The sequence below is a fragment of the Manis javanica genome, chromosome 10, assembly GCF_040802235.1.
Source record: "Manis javanica isolate MJ-LG chromosome 10, MJ_LKY, whole genome shotgun sequence".
Taxonomy (NCBI): Eukaryota; Metazoa; Chordata; class Mammalia; order Pholidota; family Manidae; genus Manis; species Manis javanica.
In genome coordinates, this window is record NC_133165.1 from 86,474,084 (window position 1) to 86,501,917 (window position 27,834).

The 27,834-nt window shown below is 41.5% G+C and overlaps 1 protein-coding gene across 3 annotated transcripts; it reads left to right on the forward strand.

The window, feature by feature from the left end:
* Positions 1-351: 351 nt before the first annotated feature.
* BIN2 (bridging integrator 2) lies at positions 352-27,453 on the forward strand. Of its 3 annotated transcripts, XM_017667763.3 has the most exons (14): positions 401-514; positions 4,417-4,505; positions 6,800-6,880; positions 14,290-14,344; positions 14,648-14,742; positions 15,307-15,402; positions 16,645-16,752; positions 17,052-17,137; positions 18,249-18,324; positions 19,121-19,203; positions 22,272-23,040; positions 24,482-24,559; positions 26,096-26,164; positions 26,979-27,453. In XM_017667763.3, the coding sequence occupies exons 5-14, from the start codon at positions 14,650-14,652 to the stop codon at positions 27,006-27,008; spliced, it is 1,488 nt and encodes a 495-aa protein (XP_017523252.2). In that variant the 5' UTR covers positions 401-514; positions 4,417-4,505; positions 6,800-6,880; positions 14,290-14,344; positions 14,648-14,649; the 3' UTR covers positions 27,009-27,453. The 3 variants fall into 3 exon arrangements, with proteins under 3 accessions (XP_017523244.2, XP_017523252.2, XP_073069612.1); XM_017667755.3 differs by lacking the exon at positions 4,417-4,505 and having other exon boundaries at positions 352-514; XM_073213511.1 differs by lacking the exon at positions 14,648-14,742.
* Positions 27,454-27,834: the final 381 nt, after the last annotated feature.

The following is a 27,834-nucleotide window of genomic DNA, read 5'->3' on the forward strand; positions in this document are numbered from 1 at the left end:
TAATGAATGAGTCTTCGCTCACGTCTGAAATCTCCGTTCAGTGAGGCCGGTGTTTCTATACCCTAGGTTTGGAGAGCTTTGGCCTTGAGTGGGCGCCGCCTGAGGACAGACCCCTGTTTCGGCCTTCCCTGAACAGGCCCAGGCGGTAGCTGGAGCCCCCCAAGTCCCTCGTGCCCCTCGCGGCAGCTCGGGGCTGGGCTCGGCGTGGGCCTAGGAACGGGCCTCGCGGCGGGCTCAGAGTGGTCGCTGTGCGGGGCCCCGGGGGCCTCGGGGTGGGCCTGGGGCGGCCGCGGGAGGGGCAGCGCGGGGCGCGAAGGGCGAGGCCCGCCGGCCGGCGCCGGATGCGAGGCAAGCCGGGACCGCACTTCCTCCTCGGGGGCCTGCAGAAACCACAGGGCGCCGGGCCAGGGCGGGCGCCCGGGGAGCCGGCAGGATGGCTGAGGGCAAGGCGGGCGGCGCTGCCGGCCTCTTCGCCAAGCAGGTGCAGAAGAAGTTCAGCAGGGCCCAGGAGAAGGTAGGCGGGGGTCCTCGCCGCCTGCCTGTGCCTCGGCCCGCGAGGAGCTGAGGCCCGGGGCCCGACGCGGCAAGAGGGGCGTCCGGGAGGCCAGGGCTGAAGAGAGGGGCCCGGAACTGGGCTTCCATTAAAACGGGCAGATTTGAGAGAGACGGAGAACATCACCAGACCTCGGGCAGGAATACGGGATGCTGAGGAGACTAGATCTCTCTCAGGAGCCCTAACACTCAGGCTGCCCCAGAAAAGGTGAAAGGACCTAACATTGGCGACAGCCATGTTGGAGTTTTTGTCCCAGCAATCCAGATGATGAAATTGAGGTTCGAAGAGGGCAATCTCCCCAAAGCCGTAAGATAGCAACGACCAGCTGCGCTGTCCGTGACCCCACCGGTTAGTTTAGACCCGGAGCCCCCCGGACCAGATAGCTCTGCCTCGCCTCCCCGTGCCTAGCCCTGCCTGGGCTGCGAGTGCTGTTTGATGTGATGAAAGCTGTGACCGGCATCAGCTTCCTGTCCCCCCCTTGGGCTCTGGAGAGCACTCCGCCCAGGGTGAGGAAGGCCTGTCTCTTTACAGTGTCCGTGGCGCCCCTGCCCCAGCACCAGCGTGTAGGGAGGCTGCATCTGTAACTAGCCTGTGAAGATTGTGTGGACACTTCTCTACACATTTTCATGGCATTCTTGTTTTTACCTGTGCACAGGATTTTCTTTGCTTCTAACCTGAAAGTCTCCCTTCCACCTATCAACACTCTGGTAGATGATATGGTATGGTAAGATAAATAAGCCAGACGAAAAATGGGAGGAAGAGATAAGAAGGACCTGAGATAGAATTTTGGTTTTCTAAAGGTTCATAGTTTTATAAGCATTTGGATGAATATCACATGCTTAAAACTGAAATATTCCTATAATCTTCTAAAAATGGAACACTGCCTTGCATCCTGGGAAGGATTAAAGGCAACCAGCAGTCTCAAGTGGGATTATCAACATAGAACTGATGGAATGTAAATGTGGTTCCTATCTTTAAAAGGCTCACAAAGGAAGAGAACAGAAAAATATGTTTTTTTTCTCTTTGTTGAGTATGCCAGTGTCACGTGAAAGAGCAGAGGAAAAGGAAAATATTGTCTGTGACAAGGTTTTACTACATCTTGATCATGGTTTCAGCCTCTCCAAACTCTGTCTCCTTAAATATCTGTTAGAGATTGGAGCCTATGGAACGGTCTAGTTAGAAGTGGTGTGGAGGTACCAGAGGAGAGAAGGCTCACTTACACTATGGGTTAGAAAAACGGAAACCCAAAGACAAAAACTCATGGATAATAGTTATTTTTAAAAGACAAAGCAATTGATTTTACCTCACTTTCACTTTCTGTTCTCATCCAGCTGTCATCAACCCTGTGCCCTCACTTTTGGATTTCTCTCCTTTTCTAAGCATGGACTCTGAAGCCTTAGGTAAATAATGTCCCGGCTTCAGATTCTACATCTGTAAAATGAGAGACTTAATGTTCAGTGATTTAGAAACTCAACATGGTAAGGACCCCAAACTGAGAAAGGGAGAGGGCTTCTTGAACCTCAGAGTCAAATTCTTCCCAGAGAAAGAATCCGCACCCACGTACACCCTGTTCTGAACCCCGAGAGGGCAGAGAGAGAAGCAAACTCAGATGTGCCTCCCAGGTTGATGCAGAAAACAAGGAGATACTCTGAACCCAGAATTAGACACAAGGGCAAGCAGATGTTCAACATGGAGCAGTACAGCTGGCACCCTAGAGGTAACTGGGACCCTAGAGGTATCAAATGCTGCCTGGGTAAAGTGCAAATGGCCTGGGATATGGGGAGGAGCTCAGCTCAGCCTGCCAGAGTCCAGGAGTCTTGGGAAGCTATTGAAGGCAAATAACTATTGAAGGCAGAAAAAAAGGAAGAAAGTTACAGCCAAAATGAAGGACTCCCTGGGATACTTTGCAATTTTTCCATAAGCAGTTGGTTGTAATCTTCTGAGTAATATGCAATAATTCAGGTGTCAAATAGTAAATATGTCAAATATAAAGTGCCTCTTACGGATGAGGCACAGATGTAAGGAAGACATGCTCGTTCCCTTTATGGAGCCAACATTGTCATGATAAGATAATTTGAACCCTTTAGCATGCTACTAGTATCCCAATTTTAGAAATGAGGAAACAAGGCTCTGCAGTGATTGGCAAGTGGCAGAATTATTACTGAAACCCAGGTGTCCTGCCTTTGGATCCCAACCTCAGGCTGCTGTCTTTATAAGGTTCCTGATAACCTGCTTTGACATCTGTGCCTCCTCATTTCGTGCTGTGCCTGGCCACTTCCTGCTGATCTTCTCTCAGGAGCAAAGCTAGGACTGGAAACTCCTTTTGTCCAGGCCTCATCTGAAAAGCTAGGAGTGAAGGTCTGGTTAACACAATGGAGGCTGTTAAACACAATGGAGATGAAGCATTTGTCTTGTTTCATTTTTCAGTTCCCACCCAGACTCAACATGAGACTGAATTCAAGCTGGCTTTATTGTATTTTTACAGTATGACACATCTTCACATTTCAAACTAATGCTTTCACCATCTGTTTTTTATTTCTCTGTGGCAAATTTCAGACACCCCCACCACCAGCACCAGAAAAGGCATTGTTTACCATTCCTTTGTTGGTCTTTTCCTCCTTTTAACTATTACTTAACTTGTATCCCAGAGGGTTCAATCAACAATATTTACAGGAAAACTTTTCTGTCCAGGATACTGGGCTAGACCCAGGAGAGAACTTAGAGATGAGAAAGAGTTCTTGCCTGCCAGAAGCTTACAATCTAGCAAAAGCAAAACAAAGAAAATTAAGTGACCTGAGAAAATCTGCACATCTGTGGGAATTCAGAGGACAGAAAGACTGAGGAGAGTTGGGAAGGATTTGTAGTGGAGACTGAATTTGAGATAGGAATTACAGTTGATTAGTAGTTCCTTAGGCAAGTGGTGAGAGAGCATTCCAGTTGAGGAATGCCAGCATGAAAAGGCATGGAGTCTGGAAATCCTTGTAGGTACAGCAGTGAGAGTGCTGCTGAGCAGGTGTACAGGGAATGGTGGGAGAAAAGACTGGAAAGCATATTAGGACCATACTAAGGAGAGCCTACTTTAGGTTATACCTTGAAAATAAGGATTTCTTACATAACAACAATATTCTTATCACACCTAAGAGAAAACTTTAACAACATTCCGTAATATCTAATACCCAGGCCCTACTCAAATTACCCCAATTGAGAGAATTAACTAAAATGTAATAAATGATTATGGGGAAACGTCAAGGTGAGAAACTATAGCTGCCAAATATGTCTAGTGATTTTTTTTTTAAACTATATCCTCTCACCCCAATCTAACAAAAAAATTAAAATAGATCAATGAACACTGGAATATTCTTCACCTATTTCACCAAGTGTTAACATTTTGCCACATTTATTTTCTCTCTTGTCTCTCAGCGACTAGACTGGGCAAACTGGGGCAGAAGTCACAGAGCAGGACTTTAGGGATTGGCATTACATAGGCTTTCATTAGGAAGGGATCCAAAGGTAGAACTTAGCAATTCTTTCAACAAACATCTGTGGAGCATTTGTACAGCCTCTTCCCTCAAGGAACTCTAGTTGAGGAAGAACATCTACATTATAGCATAAGTACCCTGACACATGGCTCTGTTGCTTATGGCAACAAGTGATTTTGGGCCCAGGACACTGGGTTATGTTTTCAGGGTTGATAATGCTCATTTTTTCAGATTCAGAAGAAAAGGTGGGAGTGTTTCCTCAGCACACACACTCCCATACCTCCAAACCTTCTTGCTTTGAGCCTGTTGGGGATTGGGGATACTGGTCTGCTCCAGGGTGAGCCACACTGACTCTAGACTGAGTTGACTCCTCTATCCTTTCAGGGCCTTCCACCTAAGAAGAACCAAGCCCTGCGCGAAGGAAGGGAGGGGTAGCAGGAAGGAAGTGAGAGCTGCATTTACCACTAAACAAGGTGTTTTTGCAACTTTCTGGTAGAGGCCTATGTTTTATTCAGTGGAGAGGGTGGAGCCAGGGAAGATGGCTGACTCTGCACACCCAGTAGCAGGTGTTAAATGAGGTGCAGTTAGAGACACAAATACATATGACTAAACTGAAAAGGAAATAAAGACAGGTATTTATAGGGAAAGGAGTGGAACTAGACATAAAGATAGTAGAATTGTACTGAGTGCTTGCCCCTTAGGGCTACACTGAGAAGCAATTTACACGTATAATAATCATGTAATTATCCCAACAACTTCAGGAGATACTATTATCTTAATGGTGAAAAGGGAGTTCTGTAAACTGAGTTTAATGAATTGCTCAAAGTCTTACAACCAGTAAGTGGAAAGGCCAACATGGGGGCATAGATCTTTCTGACACCAGAGACCTTGACCTTAACCACTATAGAGAGAACTCCAAAAGTAAGAGACGCTAATGTCAGAATTAAGAATGGAGACACTTGGGTCAGAGTCTTCTCACCGACCTTCCTCACTCCCAAGACTTTGGCACTCTTGCATGTGATTCAAAGCCCTTCACAATGAGACCCCAATCTTGCTTTCTAGCTTCCTTACCCACCGTTCTCCATAGCACTCCCTAAACCAGCCATGCTGAACAGTCTCATGGTTGTGAGAATATGGATACACCCCCATAACTTGGCTGACGCTGTCTTTGCCTGGAATCCTCTTTCCATCATCACCCTTCACACTCCACTCCAGTCTAGCAAAATCTTAATGCCAGGCCCACCCAGTGGTCCCCTCCTGTGTAAATCTCACTCTCCTTCCATTTGCTGGATACTGAAAAATCGAGATGAGTAAGGTAAGTACCCAATTCTCAAGGAGCTCACAGTTTAGGAGAGATAAATAAATACAGACAATGAAACATTAATAGAAGTGTAAATAAGGTACAGAAGTTGCAAGTGCTTAGGATGGAGTGATTAACTCAGTTAATGGGATGAAGTAGATGTGATTAAGGGTCCCAAAGGATATGGAGTATGAATTGGGTTTTTTAGATAGTTGCCTAACAGACAAGGTGGGGAGGAACATTCCAGAAAGAGGGAACAGCATCTACAACAAGCAACATTATGGCTTACTTAGGAAACTTATTAGGGAAGGAGACCTACAAGAAAGAGTAATAATGAGAGTTGAGGCTTAATGAAGGATCAAATCATTGAGACCTATATGCATGCTAGAGTTTGAATTATAATTTATAGATACATGATGAGCATTTAATAAATTGTTGAGCTAATGGAGAATCATTAGACAGTTTTAAACTGTCTGATAGCAGCATGATAGGTCTATTGCAGCAGGCCAAGTGAGAAACACTGAGGGCCTGGTTTAAAGCTGTGGCAGTGAGATCAGAAAGTACGGGATGGTTCCAGAGATAGATATTGTGAGGGATTTGATGAAGGAGGCAGAGAAGTAGTTGAAGGCAATTCCTGAGGTTCTAACTTAGGCCTGGGAGTTGGTGGTACCTCCCTGCAAAATGAGGTCTCCATGTAGAAGAACCAGGCTTTCTTACTTGTTTAGAGTGAGTGTCCCCTTTTTCATTTCCATGTCCTTTGCATTAGCATTCCCATGTCCTTTGCATTAAGCACTGAGACCAGTATGATGGTTGGCTGTTAGGTTCCCAGTGGAAAGGGAGACAGACTTGGATAAATATTCAAACATTGAAGGTTAAATACCCCACTAAACCATAAGTTTCAGTGATATTTAAAATCAAACATTAATCATTTGGTATTTTAAAATTCATTCTAGCTGAGTTTCAAATGCATTATATCAGGGCTTTTCAAAGTTTTCCCCAAGGGCCCTCATAAGAAAAGAGTCTCCTTACCCACCTCTCTAACCTCATCTATCTAGAGGAATCTGTGGCTATGGTTGGAAGAAAGTCTCTTCAGTGAAAAATGTCTTCAAGACTTACGTTTTATATTTAAAAGCCACGAACTTCTTAAATTCTTCTTATTAATCCTCATTTTAATATAACACTACCCCTTCCTTCCCCCAAAAACCCACAGTAATTCACAATGTATTTTGGGCTTTACGTATGTCCCCTAGCATACTGTTGCATACCCCTAGAAGTACCCCAATTTGAGTAGAGCCACAAAACACAATTGTTTTTCCAGAAAAATGCTTTATTTCTAATTCTTTTAGGCTGATAGGAGTACAGCCCTTTAGTTGCACCTGAAACTCTGAAAGAAGATGCAGTCATCAGAGGCCAACAGATGAGAGAGTCTAGACTAACCTTATGGACCTTTTCGACTTACATCCCCAGGTACTGCAGAAGTTGGGGAAAACTGTGGAAACCAAAGACGAACGGTTTGAACAAAGTGCCAACAACTTCTACCATCAACAGGTAAGTGTTCCCCAAGAGGGTGGGAAATAAAAGCTTGGAAAAAGAAAGAGACATCAGGGCTGAGCAGCAGAATATAGGTTCTGTAAACCAGCAAGTATCCCCACTGGCCCTGGCCCTGCAGGGGTAAGAGCCACAGGGAGACCTGCTGCCTGTCCTTCCCCTGGGAACCAGAGAAACCTATCTTTCCTGTTCCAGCTGACCCTGGGGAACAGACCAGTGTTCTTTTCTCTTCGTGGTTCCCCAAGGGTACAGTGGCATCACTGGGTCCTTAGCAAATCAAAATGAACCCCTGCCAGCATAGTTTTTGGCTTATTCACTCACTCCCTGAGGGTGCATCTCTCTCCCATGCTGTGACTCTTCTCATCTCAATAGTCCCATATTTTCCTTGTTGCTTCTTTGTCCACTATGTCTACCTCACCTAAGCCCTTTATTCTAAAATAATACTTCCATCTTTCACTTGCTATTTGCACCAACAAACCTCCTATTCTCACTGTTCCTTCTATCTTCACTGGATATTATGGGTAAATTACATAGAAAATTAACATTATGAAGTAGGTAACAGAGGTTTAACCTTCCATGGGATATTTGACTTTCTAACTCTATGTGCCAGGCACTATGCTCAGTGCTTTATACACATTATCTCATTCAATTCTTACATCAGTTTGGAGACTGAAATCCCCTCTTTATAATAGAAGAGAGCTGTTGTTAACTTAAGTGAATATCTAGTTGCAGTGTAATTCTGACACTATTACTGCCCAGAGTTAGGTCAGATTCCACCGGTTAAGGGCACAGTGCCCCACTAGATCGCTTCACTTCAGACACCACCTGAAGCTCCAGAGCTCCCAGGCCACCTGCACTTCTGACAAACTGGCTATAAATTTAAGGATTCCCACTAGTTGCTCAGCTTCCATAATCTGCTAGAATGACGCATAGAACTCAGGAAAGTACTATACTTAAAATTATAATTTTTATGAGAGATACAAATCAGGGCCAGGCAAATGAAGAGACACATAGACTGAAGTCTGGGAGGGTCCCACACATGAAGCTTCTGTGTTCTCAAGACATGTCATCTTCCCGGCACACTGATGTAGGATTACCAACCAGGGAAGCTCACCCAAACTTTTATTGTGATTTCATTACATAGTGAATCATTGGCCCCATGATTGAATTTAATCTCTAGTTGCTTTACTCTCCCTTTCCCTGGAGGTCAGGCAGATGTTACCTGTCTCAAAGCACCAACCCTCTAATCACATGATTTATTTTTATAGCCTGACGAGCCACTATACTTAGTCATTTGTTTACTATAAACTCAGGTCCAATATGAGAGGCACACTATGAATAAGAAAGACATGCCTATCACCTAGGAAATCCCAAGATTTAGAGTTACTTCCCTGGGACCAGTGGCAAAGACCAGATAAATTCTTTATTGTACAATATCAGTTAATTGAATTATGTGGAGAATAATTATTTAAAATTATATTAAAAGGGTATTAGCTATAATCTTATTCAGTAATTATGTATCAGAATCATTTGGGAAACATTTTTAGATGAAAGGACTCTGGTAATAGGGCTTAGGAATCTATACTTCTAAACTTGTTTTAATGGAAGACTTCAAATATATGCAAAGATAGAAAAACTTGTATAATGAATCCACAGGTACCCATCACCCTACTTCAATAATTTATCAACTCATGGAATCTTGTCTCATTTATGTCTCTATCTATTTTCCCCCATTCTTGATTATTATGGAGCAGATTCTAGATAGCACATCATTTTTTTTTTTTTTTTTTTTTTTTTAGAGGGCATCTCTCATATTTATTGATCAAATGGTTGTTAACAACAATAAAATTCAGTATAGGGGGGTCAATGCTCAATGTACAATCATTAATCCATCTCAAGCCTAATTCTCGTCAGTCTCCAATCTTCTGAGGCATAACGAACAAGTTCTTACATGGTGAACGAATTCTTACAGAGTGAATAAATTCTTACATGGTGAACAGTACAAGGGCAGTCATCACAGAAACTTTCGGTTTTGATCATGCAATATGACCTATAAACCATCAGGTCAAATATGAATATTCATTTGATTTTTGTACTTGATTTATATGTTGATCCCACATTTCTCCTATTATTATTATTATTTTTATTTTTAATAAAATGCTGAAGTGGTAGGTAGATGCAAGATAAAGGTAGAAAACATAGTTTAGTGCTGTAAGAAGGCAAATGTAGATGATCAGATGATCAGGTGTGTGCCTATGGACTAAGTATTAATCCAGGCTAGACAAGGGCAGCAAGACATCCACGGATGCAGAAGATTTCTCTCAAAGCAGGGGGGGTGAGGTTTAGATAGCACATCATTTTATCCATAAAAATTTCATCATCACTCTCTGGAGATAAGGACTTTCAAAAAAACATAACCACAAACATTATCATACCTTTATGTTTAGTACACATGGTGTGGGGGATCACGGGGAGAACAGTGTAGCACAGAGAAGGCAAATAGTGGATCTGTGGCGTCTTGCTGCATGGATGGACAGTGACTGCCTTGGGGTATGGGTAGGGACTTGATAATATGGGTAAATGTAGTAACCACATTGTTACCATAAGAGTGTATATCAATAATACCTTAACAAAAAATTTTAAAAAAACAAAAAATGAAAAAACATTATTATACCTAAAAATATTTTTCTATAAAACATTTACTCATTACAACAAATCAGAAAGTACATCAAGAAAAAGATGAAAAACAATGGTTTCACACCCACCCATGCTTCAACCACTGTTGTTTTATTTATCCTTAAAATTACTTTGCTGTCTGTGTGTATGATCTGTAAATATATTCACAATAAATAAATAATGAGGTTTATAAAAGTAAAAGATTATTCCATATATAGTTTTATTACTTGCCTCTTTTACTTAACTATATAATACAAACATCTTTTCAGATATTCAAGTTAAATGTCCCACTAAAATAGAAGTTTCATTGCTATCTAAAAAATCAGCAGTATCTTCTTAATCTCATAAAATATTCAGCCAATGTTCACACTCCCCTAACAGGTCATGATTTTTTCCTTTACAGTTCAAATCAGCAACTTGTTGACATATTTAAATCTCTTCGATTTAAAGTTAAATATCTTAATCTATAGGTTTCTAATTAAAGTTAAATCTATAGGTTTCTAAACCCTCCCTTTTTTTCAGTTTATTTGTTAATGTTACTAGGTCATTTTCCTGCAGTTTCCTATAGTCTAAATTTTGCTGATTGAGTCTCCATGATATTGTTTAACATGTTCCTCTGTGTCTTATATTTGCTGTAAACTAATATTTAGAATTAGAAGCTTGACAAGATTCACATTTTGGTTTTTATTTGTTTGGGAGGCAAGAACACTTATTATTATAGGTGTTAACATTCTTCCATATGAAAGCATGGAATATCTGGTTGTCTCCTTTCTTTGTTATTAGCAGCCATAAGTAGTCATTAACTACGGAATCCGTGTTTCATATTAAACTTTCTAGGTAATTATGATGTAGCAGTCTGGGAACAGCATTTGGCAACCACTGATCTAGTCCAACTCTTTTGAGGGGAAATAGGATCTTTTGAGAGGGAAGTAATTTAATCAAAGTAACATAGCATAAGAGTTGCAGAGCTAAGATTCAGACTTAAACACTGTACCTTCTCCCCTGTACCTCACCCACAGAGGCCTCCCTGTGCCTCTTCTCAATTCTAGTTACTGTTCTTCCAACTCCAGTATGAAAAGACAGAGATCAATAAATGGACACCCACTTTGAAAGGTTTCTGACTCTTGGTCCATTCTGTCCTCAGCCCTTTCTCTCCCTCTGCCTTATAGGATGGATCTACAACAAGTGATACGTGGGTAGAAGTGATATGTGGGTAGAAAGGGTAAGAGATAAAGGAGTGCCATCAAGATTAGGAGGAGCAGATGGGACAGTCCCCTCAGAAATCTCTGTGCAAGTCCACCAACTAAATGTCACTCTAGGGGGAAATATATTTGAGAAATGAAATGGAGTTAGATTAGGGATAAGGAAAAAATTTTCTCTTGAGGAAAATAATACACCTGTAGTAACTGGTGTTTGAACATGGCTAGGAAAGTTCATTTAACAGACATTTCATGGGTGCCTGCTGAGTGCTGGGTACTACACTAGATGCTGGGCCTTCTGCACAGATAAGACAACACATCTGTCACAGTTTGAGGAGAAAGACAGTGACAGTACAGTCATGTCTGAGGCTGAACCTGGGGTGGCTAAGAGAAACAAGGAGAAAGGACAAGGCCAAAGAGACTGAAAATGAAGTATTCCAGAAGCCGGACCAGTTGGTCATGTGCCCTAACCTTCACCCACAATCAGCTTATAGGTAAACTTTTTATTAGTAAATAAACTTCACTCCCGTCCCACCCTGTTTTAAGGCCTTGCCAACAGCCTAGGTTAATAATCAAATTTCCATAAGTAGTTTTCTTTGAGGGCTTTGCTTGGTTTCCCCTTTCCCTCCCTTCAAAACACATTATATAAGAAGAGTTATTTCCCTCAAGCAACATTTTAATTTTATTTCTGGCAGTGACAGCCACTTCCAATTCATTGCCTTTAAAGTCCAATCTAACAACTAGCTTCATCTTCCCCTTCTGGACCTCCATTAGATTAAACACTTTAAGCACTTGCTCAGTTGGTCATGCTGGCATTTGTGTTTCTCTGAGTCCATTTTTCTCCAGCAAGTAAAGAGCTTTCTTCTCCATCCTCAGTACACCAGTCTTTAAGGACACAGCTCTGTCTGCCTGAGTGCTTAGGACACGCTTCTAGAGTGAGAGGTTCATTAACTGAGGGCTCGGACTGTTTGTATGAGGGATGGAAAGACTAACTCAGACTCTTTATGGTGCTGACAAGAATTTGGCAAGGATTCAGACAGCAGAAATGATACAGTCATAAGATTTATAGCTAGAAATGTCCAAACTGGCACTGATAGGTGAGGAAACTGGAGCCAGAGAAGTGGAAGAACTTGCTAGTTGCAGGTGGAGACATGTTTTTGACTCCCAGATAATTGGGAACCTAAGACTGTGAGAGTCACATCTGTCAGGAAACAAGAAAGATGCTGGGATTATTCAGCCTGGAAACATTTCAGGAGAGGACAGGCAGGTCAGAGAAATAAATAAAATGACGCCCAATGCTCTCCTACCACCACAGCCCCCACTGTCACCGTCACGTGCACACTCACACTTCATCCTTCAGAGGAAAGAGCAAGAACATACAAGAACTTTGTCCAGGAGCCTCGACTCTAAAACACAGAAATGGACTTGGGCTTTTGTGAGGTGCAGTGGTGGGCAGAAGGCATTCGCATTTTTATGAACTGGGGTGTAGGTAATACTCCCTAATTTTGAACACTGTACATATATCCTACTTAATCATACATGGCAGCCTTGATTACTGACCTTATTTTTCAAGCTATATAATATCCAATGGGGTAAAAAATTAAAATTTTCATTTGTAGAAATTACATAAGATAGTCGAACAGCTTTTGTTACTCAAATATATATTTTGGAGAACAAATCTTCATGTTGAAATAAAACATTGAGTCCATATTGTTTCTTTCAAGAAGGAAATTGAAATCTTCATAAAATTTTATAATTTTCAAAATGCTTTAAAAAATCTTGTTTATCACATTTTCAAAACTCTCAGACTTCTACCTACCTACCATATCCATGTTTAAAAGATATTATGTGCATTTAACTCTTTAGACAACTTATAGTTTTTTCTATGAATGAAAAAGCAGGGAGGAAGTGAGGAATCCTTCCTGGTAAATGCTGACTGAACCTCTCTATCACACACTGAAAGTGCTTTACGAGGTCACCAGTGACCTCTAATTACCTAGTCCAGTGACTTACCAATTCTGCCTGCATTCTAACCTCTCTGTTACATCTGACCCTTCCTTGGTCATTTTCCGATGCCCTCTTGATCCTCATTTTCTATGACACACTATACAATCCCAGTTCTTCTCCTCCCTCTCTGTGCCTGAGACTCCCTTGAGACTACCTGTGTCTTCATGTCCCTTGAGCCCTGGCATTCAGCCCCTTGAGAAGGACTTTTAAAATGAGGTGTGGTCAATAGTTTGGACTGGCTTATAGGTGAGCTCTGAAGGCAAAAAAATGGATGAAATAATTAGTCTAGTTTTCTCTGTTTATTTAACTAAGTAGACCTAGATTTTCTGCTGCCAAAATTCAGTAATAATGACCTTTCCCTTTGAGCCATATGCATGGCACTGTAGAATGCCCTTGAAGTGGGTTGTACCTTTCAGTCCAGTCCCACACTCCTGAAGTCAGGCTCCAAAATGTCATGGTCTGGTCTCAAATTTCCTTTTCATCCAACTCCTAGAAACTGGAGTTCACACAGAGGAAAGAGACCAGAATGGGAAGGGGCTTTACACAACACCACAAGGAACAATCGAGGAAGCCTATGAAAGAGAAGACTTGGTGCAGGGCAGTGAAAGAAGTCTCCAAACATATGTGCAAGAGAAATTAGACCTACTCTGAGTACAGAAGGCCAGCCTAAGACCAGTGGGCAAAAGTTCTAATAGGGCCATTTAAAATTGAAGCACAGCTGCAGCAAAAGGTCCTGAGCTTCTGGTGGCTGGAGGTATTCAAGAAGTAGAGGCTAAGTGAACATTTGTCAGTTATAACAAAAGTGGTTCATCTATTGGATTAATATTTGAACTTCCAAATCTAAATGATACCCTCCTCTCCTTCCTCTATTCTTCTCTTTTAGAGGAAGGAAACCTAATCTGCTCTTGGGAGTCCTAGCCTAAATAAATGAGAGTTCAGACACAGGAGCAAAGATAAAATCAGGTAGATAGATAGAACTACAGATGAGGACACTGGACTTGGGACAGGAGGAGAGTCAGTGATGAGGCTCCTTGGAGAAGTATAAAGCAGGTGACTGATGGAGGGAAGGGTAAAGTGGGGCAAGGCAGAGAGGGACATCAGGGGTGGAGAGGAATGGCCTGTGTGAGGGTGCAGAGAGGGAATAGGGCCTGGTGTCTGCAGAAGATGATAGCAGTTTATCTAACCAAAGAGGAAGTTGTTAGCCAGAGAGTTACATAGATAGTATCACACAGGACACTTAAATTGCAACAGAGGAACTTGGGTATAAGCTCTTGTTCACTGGAAGGAAGAATAAACAGAGGAAAGACATGCTGAAGCAATGGGAGCAATCTCCCAACTTAAAAATTGTCCCAAAAGAGACAACATACAACTTCTTGGTAAAGACAATAGAGGTTAATTTATAGCATTTGCAAATGTCTGAGATATTCCAGTATTGATTTCTGCTTTTAACCTACTTTTCTACTTTTACCTTTGGAGCATCTTTCCAAATGTACCTTTTTAGTCACCAAAGATACTTCTTCCTTTCAGGCTGAAGGCCACAAGCTATACAAGGACCTGAAGAACTTCCTCAGTGCAGTCAAAGGTGTGTATTGTGATACAGGAGAATCACAGGGGCATTTATGCAGCTACTAAGAGGTCTTGGGAATGGAAACAACAAAGCCATACTCGGGCATTTTATCGCTTGCCTGCCCCTGACTCCTCGAACTTTGTGGGCCTAACAGAGTAACTTTTGCTATCCCAGCCCCATCCAGCTTCCCTCACTAATACTCCACACCATCTGAGTTTGTCCTTTGGAATTGGACGCACTGACTGCCTGCTACCCATATGACTGTACCAAACTACTTTTTGGGAAACTTTATGGTAGAACTGGGTTCTCTCCTTTCAGTGATGCATGAGAGTTCAAAGAGAGTGTCAGAAACCCTGCAGGAGATCTACAGCAGCGAGTGGGACGGTCATGAGGAGCTGAAGGCCATTGTAGGGGTAAGAGTGTGCTGGGTTGTACGCTCTTCAGCACTCAGTGCTGCCCTCACCTCCGCCTCATTGTAGCTTCTCTGTCCAAGCAAATAGGAAAACAACAGAGTGCTTTCACAGTGCTCATTTGTGTAGCCTCGGTCACAGGAGGTAGGAAGAAGCTGCAACTACAAAGGTAGAAAGTTTTCCCGGATCTATGGATTCCTGTTTTTGATCCCTTCTTATCCTCTTTAAAACCTTATAGAAGTTTTACCTATGTGAAAGTTGTTTTTGAAAACTAAATTCATGTAGTTATTTATTCCCAAACTTCCCTATCCTTCAAACTGTGGATCTAAGACTGACCGTCTATCTGTTCCTGGTCTTTATCCCTGCATGTATGTCCAGTCTCTCATAGGGCGTTTCCTTGGGAAAAGGCTGCTTCTTCCTCTGACTCCTCCCCAGAATCCAACATGACATTCTAAATACAGTGCTCCAAAAAGGAAGTTTGTTGCAGGAAGAATTTGGGTATTCCCTTGGTATGTGTTGTTTTTGAGAATGGAGCCCTCGCCACTCCCCTCTTCCTCTGTCTCACAGAATAATGATCTTCTTTGGGAAGACTATGAAGAGAAACTAGCTGACCAGGCTTTGAGGACCATGGACAACTATGTAGCCCAGTTCAACGAGATTAAGGTAATCAATTTATAGAATCCAGGATAGGTTATTGGGGGCCTATATAAATTGGAGAACATATTAGGTTGAATATTTTAAGTAGAGTCAGAACCCATGGTTGGGAATGAAGTGGGGTGGCCTAGGTGAAGGGTTAAAAGCTGAGGGTGAGACAAAAGGGTAAGGTGGGAAGGTTAGAGGTAGTGTGAATGTTATGTTTAGACCTAGATTTCAGTAAACTAGATTTGGGCTGATTTTGAATTAGATCTGGGTCAGGGCAGCCCTTTTAGTTGTGAGGAACAGCTGATGGGAGTAAAGATGTTACGGAGAAGGGAAAACTTGGAGAGGTCATAATAATTATCTCGAAATACTTGTCTCTTTGGTAGAAGAGGAATTCTACCTGTTCTAAACTGTTCCAGAAAGCAGAATTATAGTTCATTTATTCATTCACCTCATATTTATTAAACATCTATTGTCAGGTACTATGCTGATTTTCAATTAATAGGAAGAACTCAGAGGGAGCCTAACTTAAGTTTCTCAGAGTTAAAGCTTTTCAAAAATGAAATAAAATGTACCATGAGGTGGTAAGTTGTCTGTTCTCTGTTCAAGCAGAAGTCAAACTACTTCTTATCTTGGATATTATAGAGAAGCTTCATTTATTGAATGGGAAAGTGGACCAGATAATTTCTAGGATCCTTTGAGATTGAGAGAATGAGACAGGGGCCATTAACATAGTTTTGGTATAATTTGTACTGTGGATGGGATTGAGTGTCTTAGTGCTCATAATAATTTACTATTTTTATTATGCTTTAAGGTTTTCAAAGCACTTTATAGTCAACATTTGATCTTTAAAATAACACTATGGGGCAGATAAGGCTACTGGGGCTCCCAGAGAGATGTTCTTTGTCCTAGGTCAGAAAGCTAGTCAATGGCAATATTGGGAGGAAGACCTACAACTCCTGACTTTCAATTTAGTAGGATTCTCAAGGCCATTTCTCCTAGAGGCCGAACCAGCTTATGATGGGTTTATAGGAAATAGTGGAATATAGTGCAGGCCTCCATGTGCTCTGCAGGCTTGCCCTTTATCCCCCCCAGAGAATTCCCAGTGTTTCCAGATAGTGAGGGAGATCCCTTGAGTGTAAAACCCTTTTAGAAAGTGAAATTTGACAATAGCGCCAAGTAATCTTGCTTCTCCATTTGGTATTTCCTACATCCTGCCACTGGAAAGTGAGTATCAAGGGGCTCTCTCTCTTGACTCTGGGTTAGGAAAGAATCGCCAAGCGGGGTCGGAAACTCGTTGACTATGACAGCGCCCGACACCATCTGGAGGCAGTGCAGAATGCCAAGAAGAAAGATGAGGCCAAAGCTGCCAAGGTAAAGTAAAAGGAGAAAAGCAAAAACCTTCCTCTGTCCCTTTCCCCATAATGGTGCAGGTGGTTGGGCCAAACTGCGTTTAAGAAATGATAAATTCAACATCCAGTATCCTGAAGGAAAACCTGTTTCCTCTGACACCAGTGCTCTAAGGGTAGTCAGAGAGGGCATGGCTCTGGAGGAGAGGCATGACTGCAAGCAAGCCTAGTCCCTGGAACAATGCAGAAAATAAAGAAAGCAGCTTCTCTCCTTGGGCTCAGGATTGAGGGGAATTGTCCTGTCTTTTTTACCACCTTTTTTAGGCAGAGGAAGAGTTCCACAAAGCCCAGATTGTGTTTGAAGATCTGAACCAGGAACTACTAGAAGAGCTTCCCGTTCTTTATAATAGGTAACAATTAGGATTCAGGAAGGGCTGGGCTGCTGGGGTAGTGGTAACTGGTAGCCCAAAGATGTCACCTCATGAAAAGAGTTATGGCCCAAGAATGGCCTGTAGTCTCAGCCCTACTGCTAACTTGTGGCGTGATACTAGGCAGGCTACCTTATCTCTAAAGACCCTGGTTTCTTCATCTGCAATGCAGAGATAACCTTAATTGCCCTGCAAGCTTTTCTGGGTTTGAAGACAAGAGGCTTCTTGGATAGGAGTGATCTTGACAAATAAAGTGCTGTCATCATGCATATCAGGAGTATCTGGTTTCTTGTTCTAGTGTTTTATGTAAACTACCTTGGTTCTGAACATCCAGATTCACATAGAAGACAAACCATAGGATGGCTACTTACATTAATGAAGATATATTTGCTGCACAGTAGATAAAAGTGTTTCGTATGTAAATTTTCCACAGTGGAAGGGGAATCTGAGTGGAAATTCTGTTCTACTTGTATCCCATTTTCACTGTATGAAATATGCTTTAATGCAATTATAGTTAGAATATTTTATATTGTCACTTAGTATTATTCTACCTATGATAGAGCCTTTTTAATAACCACATGTGTTCTAAAACATTAATTATATGATTCCTAATTTAAATAGAATTTAAGTTTAATACAGTTTCTTTAAATGTAAACTTCCCCAATTAATTTACAGAATTCCATTAATGTACATACACATAGAATTCCAAGTACTGTATAATGAGAAAGACTAATGGTAATAATTATATGACCTTGTACTTATATAGCACTTCAAAAAAATTCTTCAAAGCACTTTCATGTCCCCTTCAATACATAAAGAACCTGAATCAAGATGACTTCATGCAACTAGAGATCTGTTATACTTTGGTGTCAGCATGGGCTGAGAGCGTCTCCTCTGGCCTTCTCATTTCTCATTCCTGAGAGTCAAGTGTGCTCCTGGCCAGGCTTTGATCCATCTAGATCCCGCTGAGTCTGGAATGTAGGGTGCTTTTTCTCTGAGGTGGCTGGCTATGGCTTAAGCTCCTCCCTTGTATTTCAAAGACTTCCTTGACCAACCCTTAACTGTATTGTGTTTGTTGTTTGCCTCCTGATAGTCGTATTGGCTGTTATGTGACCATCTTCCAAAACATTTCAAACTTGAGAGACGTCTTCTACAGGGAGATGAGCAAGGTAAGAAACATCTGACCAATTTAGACACTTAGATGGGTTTGTCTAGTAAATATGAAAGTAGCCTTCATTTATATAATCTCATTATATATCCATATTGGCCTCACAGACTTTTTCCTTTTTGCTCATGATGACATAATAGTACTTGATTGACTGTGTTGAAGCACATATACACATCTCAGAGGGCCCTCTCCATCTCTATTAACAGCTGAATAATAGCATCCAAACTTGAGCCTCAAATGAATAAAGGAGGTTAGGCCTATGGAAAGAATAGCTGAAATGGGGAACCAAGTTATGAAATCTCTACCTTTTGTTGCTGGGAGCAGAGAAGTCAGTTTCTCAGGTAGTTGGTCCTGCACAGGGCCACTCCTCTTCAGTGACAGCCAGCCACACAACATGAGTTCTGGGATTCCAAGACCTTTTCCTAGTACAGTATTAATAATCTTCACATACACATTCACACATGTTCCTCTCCACAGTTTCTTTAGCTAAATTATGATTTGTCTAGTTAATACTGAAATGAGTTTTCATTCCCTGGATCACCTGAGAGAAGCTAGAACCTCAAACATCAAACATCAAGGATCCAGTCTGATGGAAGATGCAGAATTTCAGACACAGATGGTCAAAGAGGTGGTGGCAGGACAGAACTCTAGACACTAGTGCAAAAGAGATGAAGGAGAATTTCATATTTAAGGGTGAGGAGGTTTTATTTGGGGTTGCTGTCTGAAAGAGGAGAGAGGGGATATGCCCGTCTCAGGTTCCCATGTAGCTACATCTCCATTTCTCTTGCTGGCTTTAGCTGAACCACAGTCTCTACGAGGTGATGAGCAAACTGGAGAAGCAACATTCCAACAAAGTCTTTGTGGTGAAGGGACTGTCAAGGTGAGCAACTTCTGAGTCTCTTTTCTGCTTGCTTGTCCCGTGTGTGAACATAATCAACACTCTGACCTCCAGTTCCAAATCTTGACCTTCCCTTTGTATTTACATACATGATATTGCTTGTTGTTTGAACTATGCCCCTATGTAAATTCTTTTTCTATTTATAAAATATTTAAGTTATAACTAAAGGTATGATGAATATAAGTCATATACTTACCACCAAATTTAAGAAATCAACTAATACATATAATTGAAGCTCCCAGTGTCTCTCCCCTAGTCGCTTTCCCTTCCTGCCCCACCTCCCCACCAAAGATTATCAGTCTTAAATTTAGTATTAATTGTTCCCATGCATTTTTTTACTTTTGTTATACACATATATGCACACACAGGAAATACTGTTTTGCATGTTTTTAAACTTTAAATGAATGGAATTGTACTGTATGTCTGTCTTCTACTGTAACTTCTTTTGTTCCCTTAGTATTGTTTGTGAGATTTATTTATCTTTGTTCCTACATGTTGCTCGTTCTGATGGATGCTATTTATGACTAGTGCAAAATTTACTTATCCATCCTTCTGCTAATGGACATTTGGGTTGTTTTCCAGTTTTTTATTATTACAGATAATGTTGCAATGAACATGTTTTACATTTTTCCTTGTGAATATTATCAAGAGTTTCTTTAGGGAATATACTAGGAGTGAAATTGCTGAGTCATACTTGTGCATTTGGGCTTCCTCAGCCTAGATGCTGCCATTGCCAAATGGCTTTCCAAAGTGATTATGCCCATTTACGACCTACCAGCAGTGAATGAAAACCCCCATTGTTCCAGAATGTTGGTACATGTGACATTGTCAGAGTTCTTCATTTTCCATCTAATGGGTATGAAATGGAATTTTTTAGTTTTAATTCATGTCTCCACAATTGCTAGTTAGCTTGTACATCTTTTCACATTATTGGCCATTTAAGGTTCCTGTTCTGTGACTTTCCTCTTTACCTGTTTATCCTTCTTTCACATTTTTCATTTGGATCATTTATCCCTTAAAAAATTGATTTATATGAGGGTTTTGTTTTTGTTTTTATTGTTTTATGTAGTCTTTATATTAACCCTTAAATGATGCACATTGCAAATATCTTTTCTCAATCTGTATGGCTTGCTTTCCGACGTGTGTGTGTGTGTGTGTGTGTGTGTGTGTGGTGTCTAACACCTTCATACATTCTTTATGCTGGTAAGTGTAAGCAATTCTGGTCTCAAAGAGGGTGATCACTTTCCTATTCCAAAGCCTTTGCTTAGGAAGTTTTATTAAGTTCCTTCTGTGTATAAGGTTTTTAGGTAAGAACTAGGGATCTAAAGATTAAGGAGACTGTCCTTTCCCTGAAGTGATTTATAATATGGGTAACTGTTGAACCACTGTGTTATACATTCCAAACCAACATAAGATAGTGTACCAACAATAATTTTTTTTAAAAGTTGGAAAGATGGAAAATGTGCCTAAGGAGACAAGGAAGGATGTAAGCTTGCATATCTGAGTGCCTATGAGACTAGTAGGAACCCCAGAGAGGTAAGTAATTGCCAATGTGTAGATAGTCAAGGAAAGCTTTAAAGAGGTAGTAAAACTGAGTTTGGGTCTTCAGGGAAGAATAAGGCTCACATTTGTTGTTTGTTCTACTCATTTAGCATTTAGTTGCAGACTATTAATAAGAATCACTAAGGAGCCAATGTATTACTTCCTAGAAAAATTCCCTTTGCCTCAACAACTCTGTATCTCTTTGTCCCATCATTGAAAGCCAGAGTTCTCTCTAATTGCTCATTCATCTGAAATCTACCTTCACTCATACCATGTCCCAGAACCTTGTAGGGAAATCTGGTCTTTTCTTGCTATATTCTGGGCCTTCTGAACCTACTGATGCCTAGAATGCTAATGCTAGGAAAAACCTTATGTTACTCAGCTTATCTCATATTAGAAACTCCCACAGAGCAGGAACTAAGTTTCTTTCTCCTCCTATCCCCGTCTCTCATCCTTGTGCCCAGGGAACACAGCACATGGTTGGTACCTGTCGAGTAAATGTTTGTGGATTGTTGGTGGACAGTACATGGGAAGCACCTAAGGAGATGAATGGAAGTCAAGTCAATGTTGGCTGTTAGAAGCACTCAGCACAGTATGCAGCGTGCTCAATAAGTGTTCCAGTCAGCTTTGCTTACTCACAGTAGTAATGCTCTATAAGGTCACCATGAGCACTGAGTGAGTGAGTACTGAACCACCGCTCCTAGGGGAAACACAGAGTTAAGTTCCTGTGGGCTTCTGGTCCCAACATTTTCATCAAATAATCAATACATAACCTTGTCTTGTATGTGTTTCTGTTTAAAGACACCTTATTTAATACACATTGTTTCATTAATGTTGAGCTCACAGCCCACAGCACTATAACGCATGCCTGAATAAATCTTATCTAACATACGTATTTTCTCTGTAAGGCACATCACAGTCTTTTTGCTCTTAGATAGCACTTTACACTTGGAGGCCATTTTAAACAGCAAATCACCAACAAAAAGCACACTGTGAAAAACATGGCAAAACACATTTACAGCATGGGAGCTGAGACAAGAAGGCAGAGGTTTGCCTTGTTAGACCTCAGCTGGGAAAGTTCATCAGGCACTAATATTCACAGCTTTTACATGCCTGTGAATGGCCATGAAGGTACAAGTATTGACTTGGGGGTTACAGTAAGTTTTAGGGAATTGTTCAATTTGCAAATACAGAATCCATGAGGATCAACTGTATATCACCCATGAGCCTTTTCCCCATAGAAAATATTTTATTGATGTTTTGCTGCTTCTTTTCAGTCTCTTTATATTTTTTTTACATGATTGAGATCATGATATGGATACAATTTTATAGCCTTTTTTTTCACTTCACTTTATAACATAAGCATTATTACAAATTATTCAGACTTTCTAATATCATTTTAAATTGACTGTTCTATTATTACATGCATGCATCATTACTTTTATTTTGCATATTTAGGTTACTTCCAGTTTTTAGGTCTTCTGAATCCGAATGCCTTTCTTTTTTAGCAGCAGCAAGCGCTCTTTAGTCATCTCTTCCCCAGTTCGAACATCTACAGTCTCCAGCTCTCTTACCTCACCTACCAGTCCCTCTGCACCTACCAGTCTCTCTGCACCTTCCCTGAAGAATGAGGACTCCAGCTCAGCAAGTGAAGAAGAGCTGCCATCTGTTCCAGCCCAGGAAGAAGACAGCTCTGAGATTAAAGGGCCCTCAAAAGATGAGGCAATAGAGGAGCAAGAGGCTGAAGCAAGCTCCTTGGAGGAGGAAGAGCCTCTGGCAGCCTGCAATGGCCTCACCCAGACCCAGCCCTCTCCCAGCACCGACGGTGGCGAGCCGCAGGAGGAAGTTCTCCCTTGCTCTGCAGCTCCATCACCAGGCAGAGCCCTGATCCCCTCAGAGCAGCCCTCCTCTCTCCCAGAAGTAGTCCTCCGAACCCGTACCTCAAGTGAAGGATCTGAACAACCAAAGAAGAGAGCCTTTATCCAGAGGACCTCAGCACCGCCTAATAGGCCTCCTCCACCCAGAGCCACTCCCAGCCCCAGGCCCTCCTCAGGGAACATGCCCTCTAGCCCTACAGCCTCTGAACAGGGTTCTCCCACCAACCACAGGGCCTTCTTTGGGGCTGGGACTCCAAGTCCCAGGGCCTCCTTAGAAGCCTCTCCTGATCCACAGCCACCAGAGAAGCCAGTCAGAACTCCTGATGCCAGAGAAAAGGAAAACACCGACAATCTGAACCCAGAAGAATTCTGTGCTTCCCCTACCTTGATGATCTCTCAGGTGAGAGTAGATCTGGTTGAGTCTTTATTCCTTTTTATACCTCCAAGTAGGTCATCTTTACTATAGTCAGGATGCCCCACAGTTGGTAAGATTTCATGTCATTACATTACAGTCTCAAGGATACTCCTGGACACCTTTTTTGGTTCTGGGGATTGTCGCCCCTTCTTCATAGCAACTAATTTAGTGATCTGTACTCTTGGGGGAATTGACTTCTGCAAACAGCTTACTTCTAATATTATAATGAGCAGATTCTTACTAATTTATTTTGTTCCAAGTTCTGGGAGTTCCCAATATAAAGAACCTGTAACTGGCATCTTGAGCTTTACCTTTTTTTAATGGAGGCAGAAAGGAGTGTGTCAGTTCGTCATACTGTGACTATGGTAAACAGACCCCAAGCAAAATGGCATCAGCAGATTTCCAAGGTGCATCCTCTCTGATGAGAACTCACAGAAGAAGGTAGAGCAAAAGAGATGGTCTTTTGAAAGGTAGAATATGGGTGAGAAAAGGAATATGTTAACATAGAGACACAGACCCCCTGAGGGGCAACCAGTTTTATGAAGGGTCTGGAAACCAAGTCATATTCTACTCAGATTACATGGAAAGACTATCACATACAAGAGAGGTTTGACTTGTTCTGTGAGACTCCTAAGGGCAGAAGTAGACCCTCTGTTTAAAGATGTTTTTAATACATTTTAGATGCATATAAGAGGAATTTTCAGCAATTCTGTTAAAAAATGATATGGAAAAAATTTTTTAATATAGGGGAAAGGAGGCATTGGAGCTTCCAAAAACCAAAATGGGATGGGCCACCTTGAGAAGTAGTTCTCCTTATCTGGTGTTAATAGCTAAGGATATATGATCACCTGTCGGGTGCATTGTGGAGAGGATTATGGTGAGACATCTGACAAGATTTGCTCACTCCCTCCACAGTTACTTATTGAGCCCCTGTTATCTGCCAGGTACTTTTCTGGGAGGTGGGGTATTAACAGTGAACAAAATACAAAATTCTCTGCCTTCCTGCATCTTATATTCTAGTGAGGGTGGTGGTGGAGGAAGGGCCAGGAAGATAGAGAAGAAACAGATTAAATTGGTAAAATTGTAATTGAGGTAATGATAAAAGATACAGAGAAAATTTAAGTAGGGGAAGGCACAGAGAGTGGGGGCTGAATTGTGATTTTAAACAGAGTGGTCAGAAAAGATGACATTTGGGCAAGGAAAGAGGCCAGGGCATGAGCCATGTAGACATCTGAGAGTCAGTGAGATTTCTGGTACATCTTAGATCATACCACCATAGTACTGCCTGTGCCTAACCGAGGGCTGGCCAGATGCCTTGGAAGCCTCCTGTTAGATGGGAGGGATTAACATGGACAAAGGGTACAGGGGTAGCATCCCGGCGTGAAGGTGTGGAACTTTCTCCTACACTGTCCACTTTGATCCACAGGTTCTTTCAGAGTCTGGCAAGGAAAAGAAGACAGAAGACAAGGAAGAGAATAAGCTTATCTCAGCTGATTCCCCTGAGGTACTAAAATCTAAGTCATCAGTATTATACCCAGAGTCTTGATTCACATGAGGTCCTAAGAGAGCAAGAGATAAAACTTTCCCTTAGCTGGTTTCGAGTCTGAGGTAGCTCTGCCAGTTGGAGGAGATAGGCAAGGCATGTGGGCAGTGAATAAGCACAGGGTAAATGTGGGATTTTGAGTAGGTAAAATATGGCCACTTCTCACTATTATGCACTGAAAGAGCAATTCAATAGTATAGAAAATCTAAAATTAATTTAAATTTTACTTTGTAATATATTATACAATTTTAGTATGGAGATAGGAATAAAGAGACCTCTGTTTGGCTCTGGTAAATAAACAAATTCTTAGAGTAATCTTACTGAAGCAGAGCTTACGGGGGCCAAAATGCTGTCTATTTTGAGGAACAGGGCAGTAACACTGTCCTCCTTGGGAAAGAGGTGTAGGATATAGCCTCCTTTCCCCTAAGGCTACCTCTTTATACTCGAGATTTATAGTTTCCTTACTCCCAGCCTCTCCTGTGGGATTGTTTGGTTGCCTGCTAAGGACATACTTTTCCTATGGAATTGAGCAACTGGAGCATCTTAGATCCTAGCCTTCTGGCATCACCAGTCCTCAGAAGCCTATGTCCCACAAGATCTATTCACTTCCCTTGCAGATGTCTCATAAATATATTTTCTCTCAAGCAGAATCATGGACATACCACATATAAAAATGGGTAAACAGAAGATAAGTGTGAGAAACTGTTCTTGCTCAGCATCAATCAACTCAGAGAGAATGAAGGTTTTGATAACTTTTGGGGAGGGTATTACTACTGTTGAGGTAATTCATGACCTAGGAGCAGAGGAAGGAATAAAAAGAAGGGAAGTTTCCTTAGAGGAGAAATCATAGAATTTGAAGTGGCTGTCATACTGTTATAAATCAGTTCTATTTTTAGAGGGTGAATTTTATAGTGCTTAATTAATTTCAGTTTTAAAAAAATCCATTCTAAACCTTAGACTTCCAAGGTCTTCTCCCGGCTTATCAGTTCCTAGACAGGGCTTTTCAGACCCTGGGTTCCTATCTCAGAACCTAGAACTTTTCCCAAAGAAACTATTATACCACTTGCTTCTCCTGCCTGTCACAGGTTAGGATCATGTAAATGTGAGAGCTGCAGTGCAGTCTTGAGGGGGGTTAGTCTAAAAGGAGTCAGCAGTGTTTTTGAGACCTTTCCTTATCCCCTCACAGAATCCCACACAAATATATATACAGATGCATGTCACACAGAGCACATGGTGTCTAATCATGGAAACAACACTAGAGTCTAAAGACGTAGTTCCCTATCCCAGCAAGTCATTTTACCCTTTGAATCTTATGTTCTTGACTTGTGAAAGAGGATGACAGTGAAGCCCCTGATGCCTGCGGGTGGTAGTGGAACAGCATTTGCCCTTTGTGTGGTCTATGGTCCTTGCAAAGTTGTAAGGCACAAAAGACCCTTCTAAATTGAGAGGTTGGGGAAGTTAAGCTATCTCTCACTAGCAGAACTCTTCTTTTTATAGAGCCTAGGTCTTCAGCCTCAGAAAGTTTCAGAAGAGAACAATGTCACAGCACCTGAGCCTCGGGAAGAGGTAAGGAAGCCAGATACACAGAGAACAGGATGGGTGGTAAGATGGGGCATTGGGGGCGGACACAGGTTTGGCTATAGGTTGGGATTCTCTCTGGGGGGGAACCCAGCAGTGAAAAATATCCTTAGGGCAAAGTCAAGCAGGTGGGGAGCCAGAGGAACCAAGAGTAAACTGGGACTGTGGTTTCTTTGTGCTCATTTTCCAACACTTAGCCTTGAACCTTGACCTCTTACCATGCACTTATTTAAAAAAGGAGTTAAAATATATAAAAGGCATACAAAAAAGGTAAATATACATATATAGATAAATGTATGTATGTATACATATATTCATATATATATATACACACACACATCCTCGACATAGCAAAATAATTCAAAAGTATGTTAGTAACAGTGACATAAAATGGAGCCAGGAATTAGGCAAGTACAAAAATGCATCCTATAAAATAAACTTAACAAAGGATGAACCACAAAATTGGAGCCAGACATTCTAACATCCAAGAAAAAAAAAACCCTGATCTGTTTACTCAATTCACAATGCCCATTCCTTAGGAAAGTAATTCGTGCTACTAAGATGAAAAAGAAATTTCTCCTGTGAATCCTCATAAAGAGATGGCAAATGATACAGTGAACAATATCTGCAACAAGTCTTCACAATAATACCAACAACCAGCCTCACATTGCCTCTTTCAATAGAAGCCAGTGCATTACATGAAATATAATTCAATAGAAGCAAATTGAGTTTTCACCCTCTGGGAGTGGTTGGTCAGAGGACAGACAGGTCAGCATCTAATGTAATCATGTTTACTTTCCAGATATCTACAATTGAAAGTGCACAACTCTGAAGGGGAATTACCAAGACCTCCCACCCCACACACATCCCCAGAGAAGCTCCTCGGCTAGAGGGTGTATAGGTCTTGAGATCCAGCATTCATTTCTAGGTTCTCAAGCATTATGAATGCTGGTGGTCTCTACGAAGACCTGGAATTAATGAAGGCTAAGGAGCAGACTTGGGGGAGGGAGGGAAGCAGACTTGGGAGGAGACTATTACACTCAGGGAATATTTAATTCATGTTTTAGTACTGTTAGAATAATAAGACTTTAATATATTAATTAAAGTGGGGCTAAAATGACTAAAAAAACAAAAGCAACTGTAAACACAGACATCCATGTGGAGACACATAACCACACATACTCAAAGAGCCAACAGATCTTTGACTTACCACTCATTTGCAAGACTTGAAGTCAAAAGAACAGGTTTTTACATTGTTAAATAAAGTATTACTCTGACTATGTATGGATTCTTTGTTTGACACAGGGAGTTGTTACAGCCCAGCACAACATTCTCCACTTAGGCAAGGTTATTGTTTTTACCCCAGGTTCAGCAAGCTTTGGTCATATCCCTGCTGCCCAGCTCACCCTAGTCCCTGGCTGTAGGTAGGGTGTAACTCTGATTCCAGAAGCCACAGGCTCCTCAATCTAGATGCTTTACTGCATGTCTCCTCTCCCTTTGGTTTGTAAGTGCCCTTGGAAAAGCCTTACATTTTAGAGCTCCATCTATGTTCAAAATAAATAAGGAACTGAGTAGGTTGCAAAAAGAAATGGAACTCCAAGTGAGGGAAAGGATACAAACTGTAACAATATAACAGAAAGGGCATGAAATTTGGAATC

Bases quoted from the DNA above. Each gene is read 5' to 3' on its own strand.
- BIN2 (XM_017667755.3), top strand. From the start codon at position 434: ATGGCTGAGGGCAAGGCGGGCGGCGCTGCCGGCCTCTTCGCCAAGCAG. The intron at 23,041-24,481 runs GTGAGAGTAGAT...TTTGATCCACAG, and splicing joins CTACCTTGATGATCTCTCAG to GTTCTTTCAGAGTCTGGCAA. The intron at 24,560-26,095 runs GTACTAAAATCT...TTCTTTTTATAG, and splicing joins TCTCAGCTGATTCCCCTGAG to AGCCTAGGTCTTCAGCCTCA.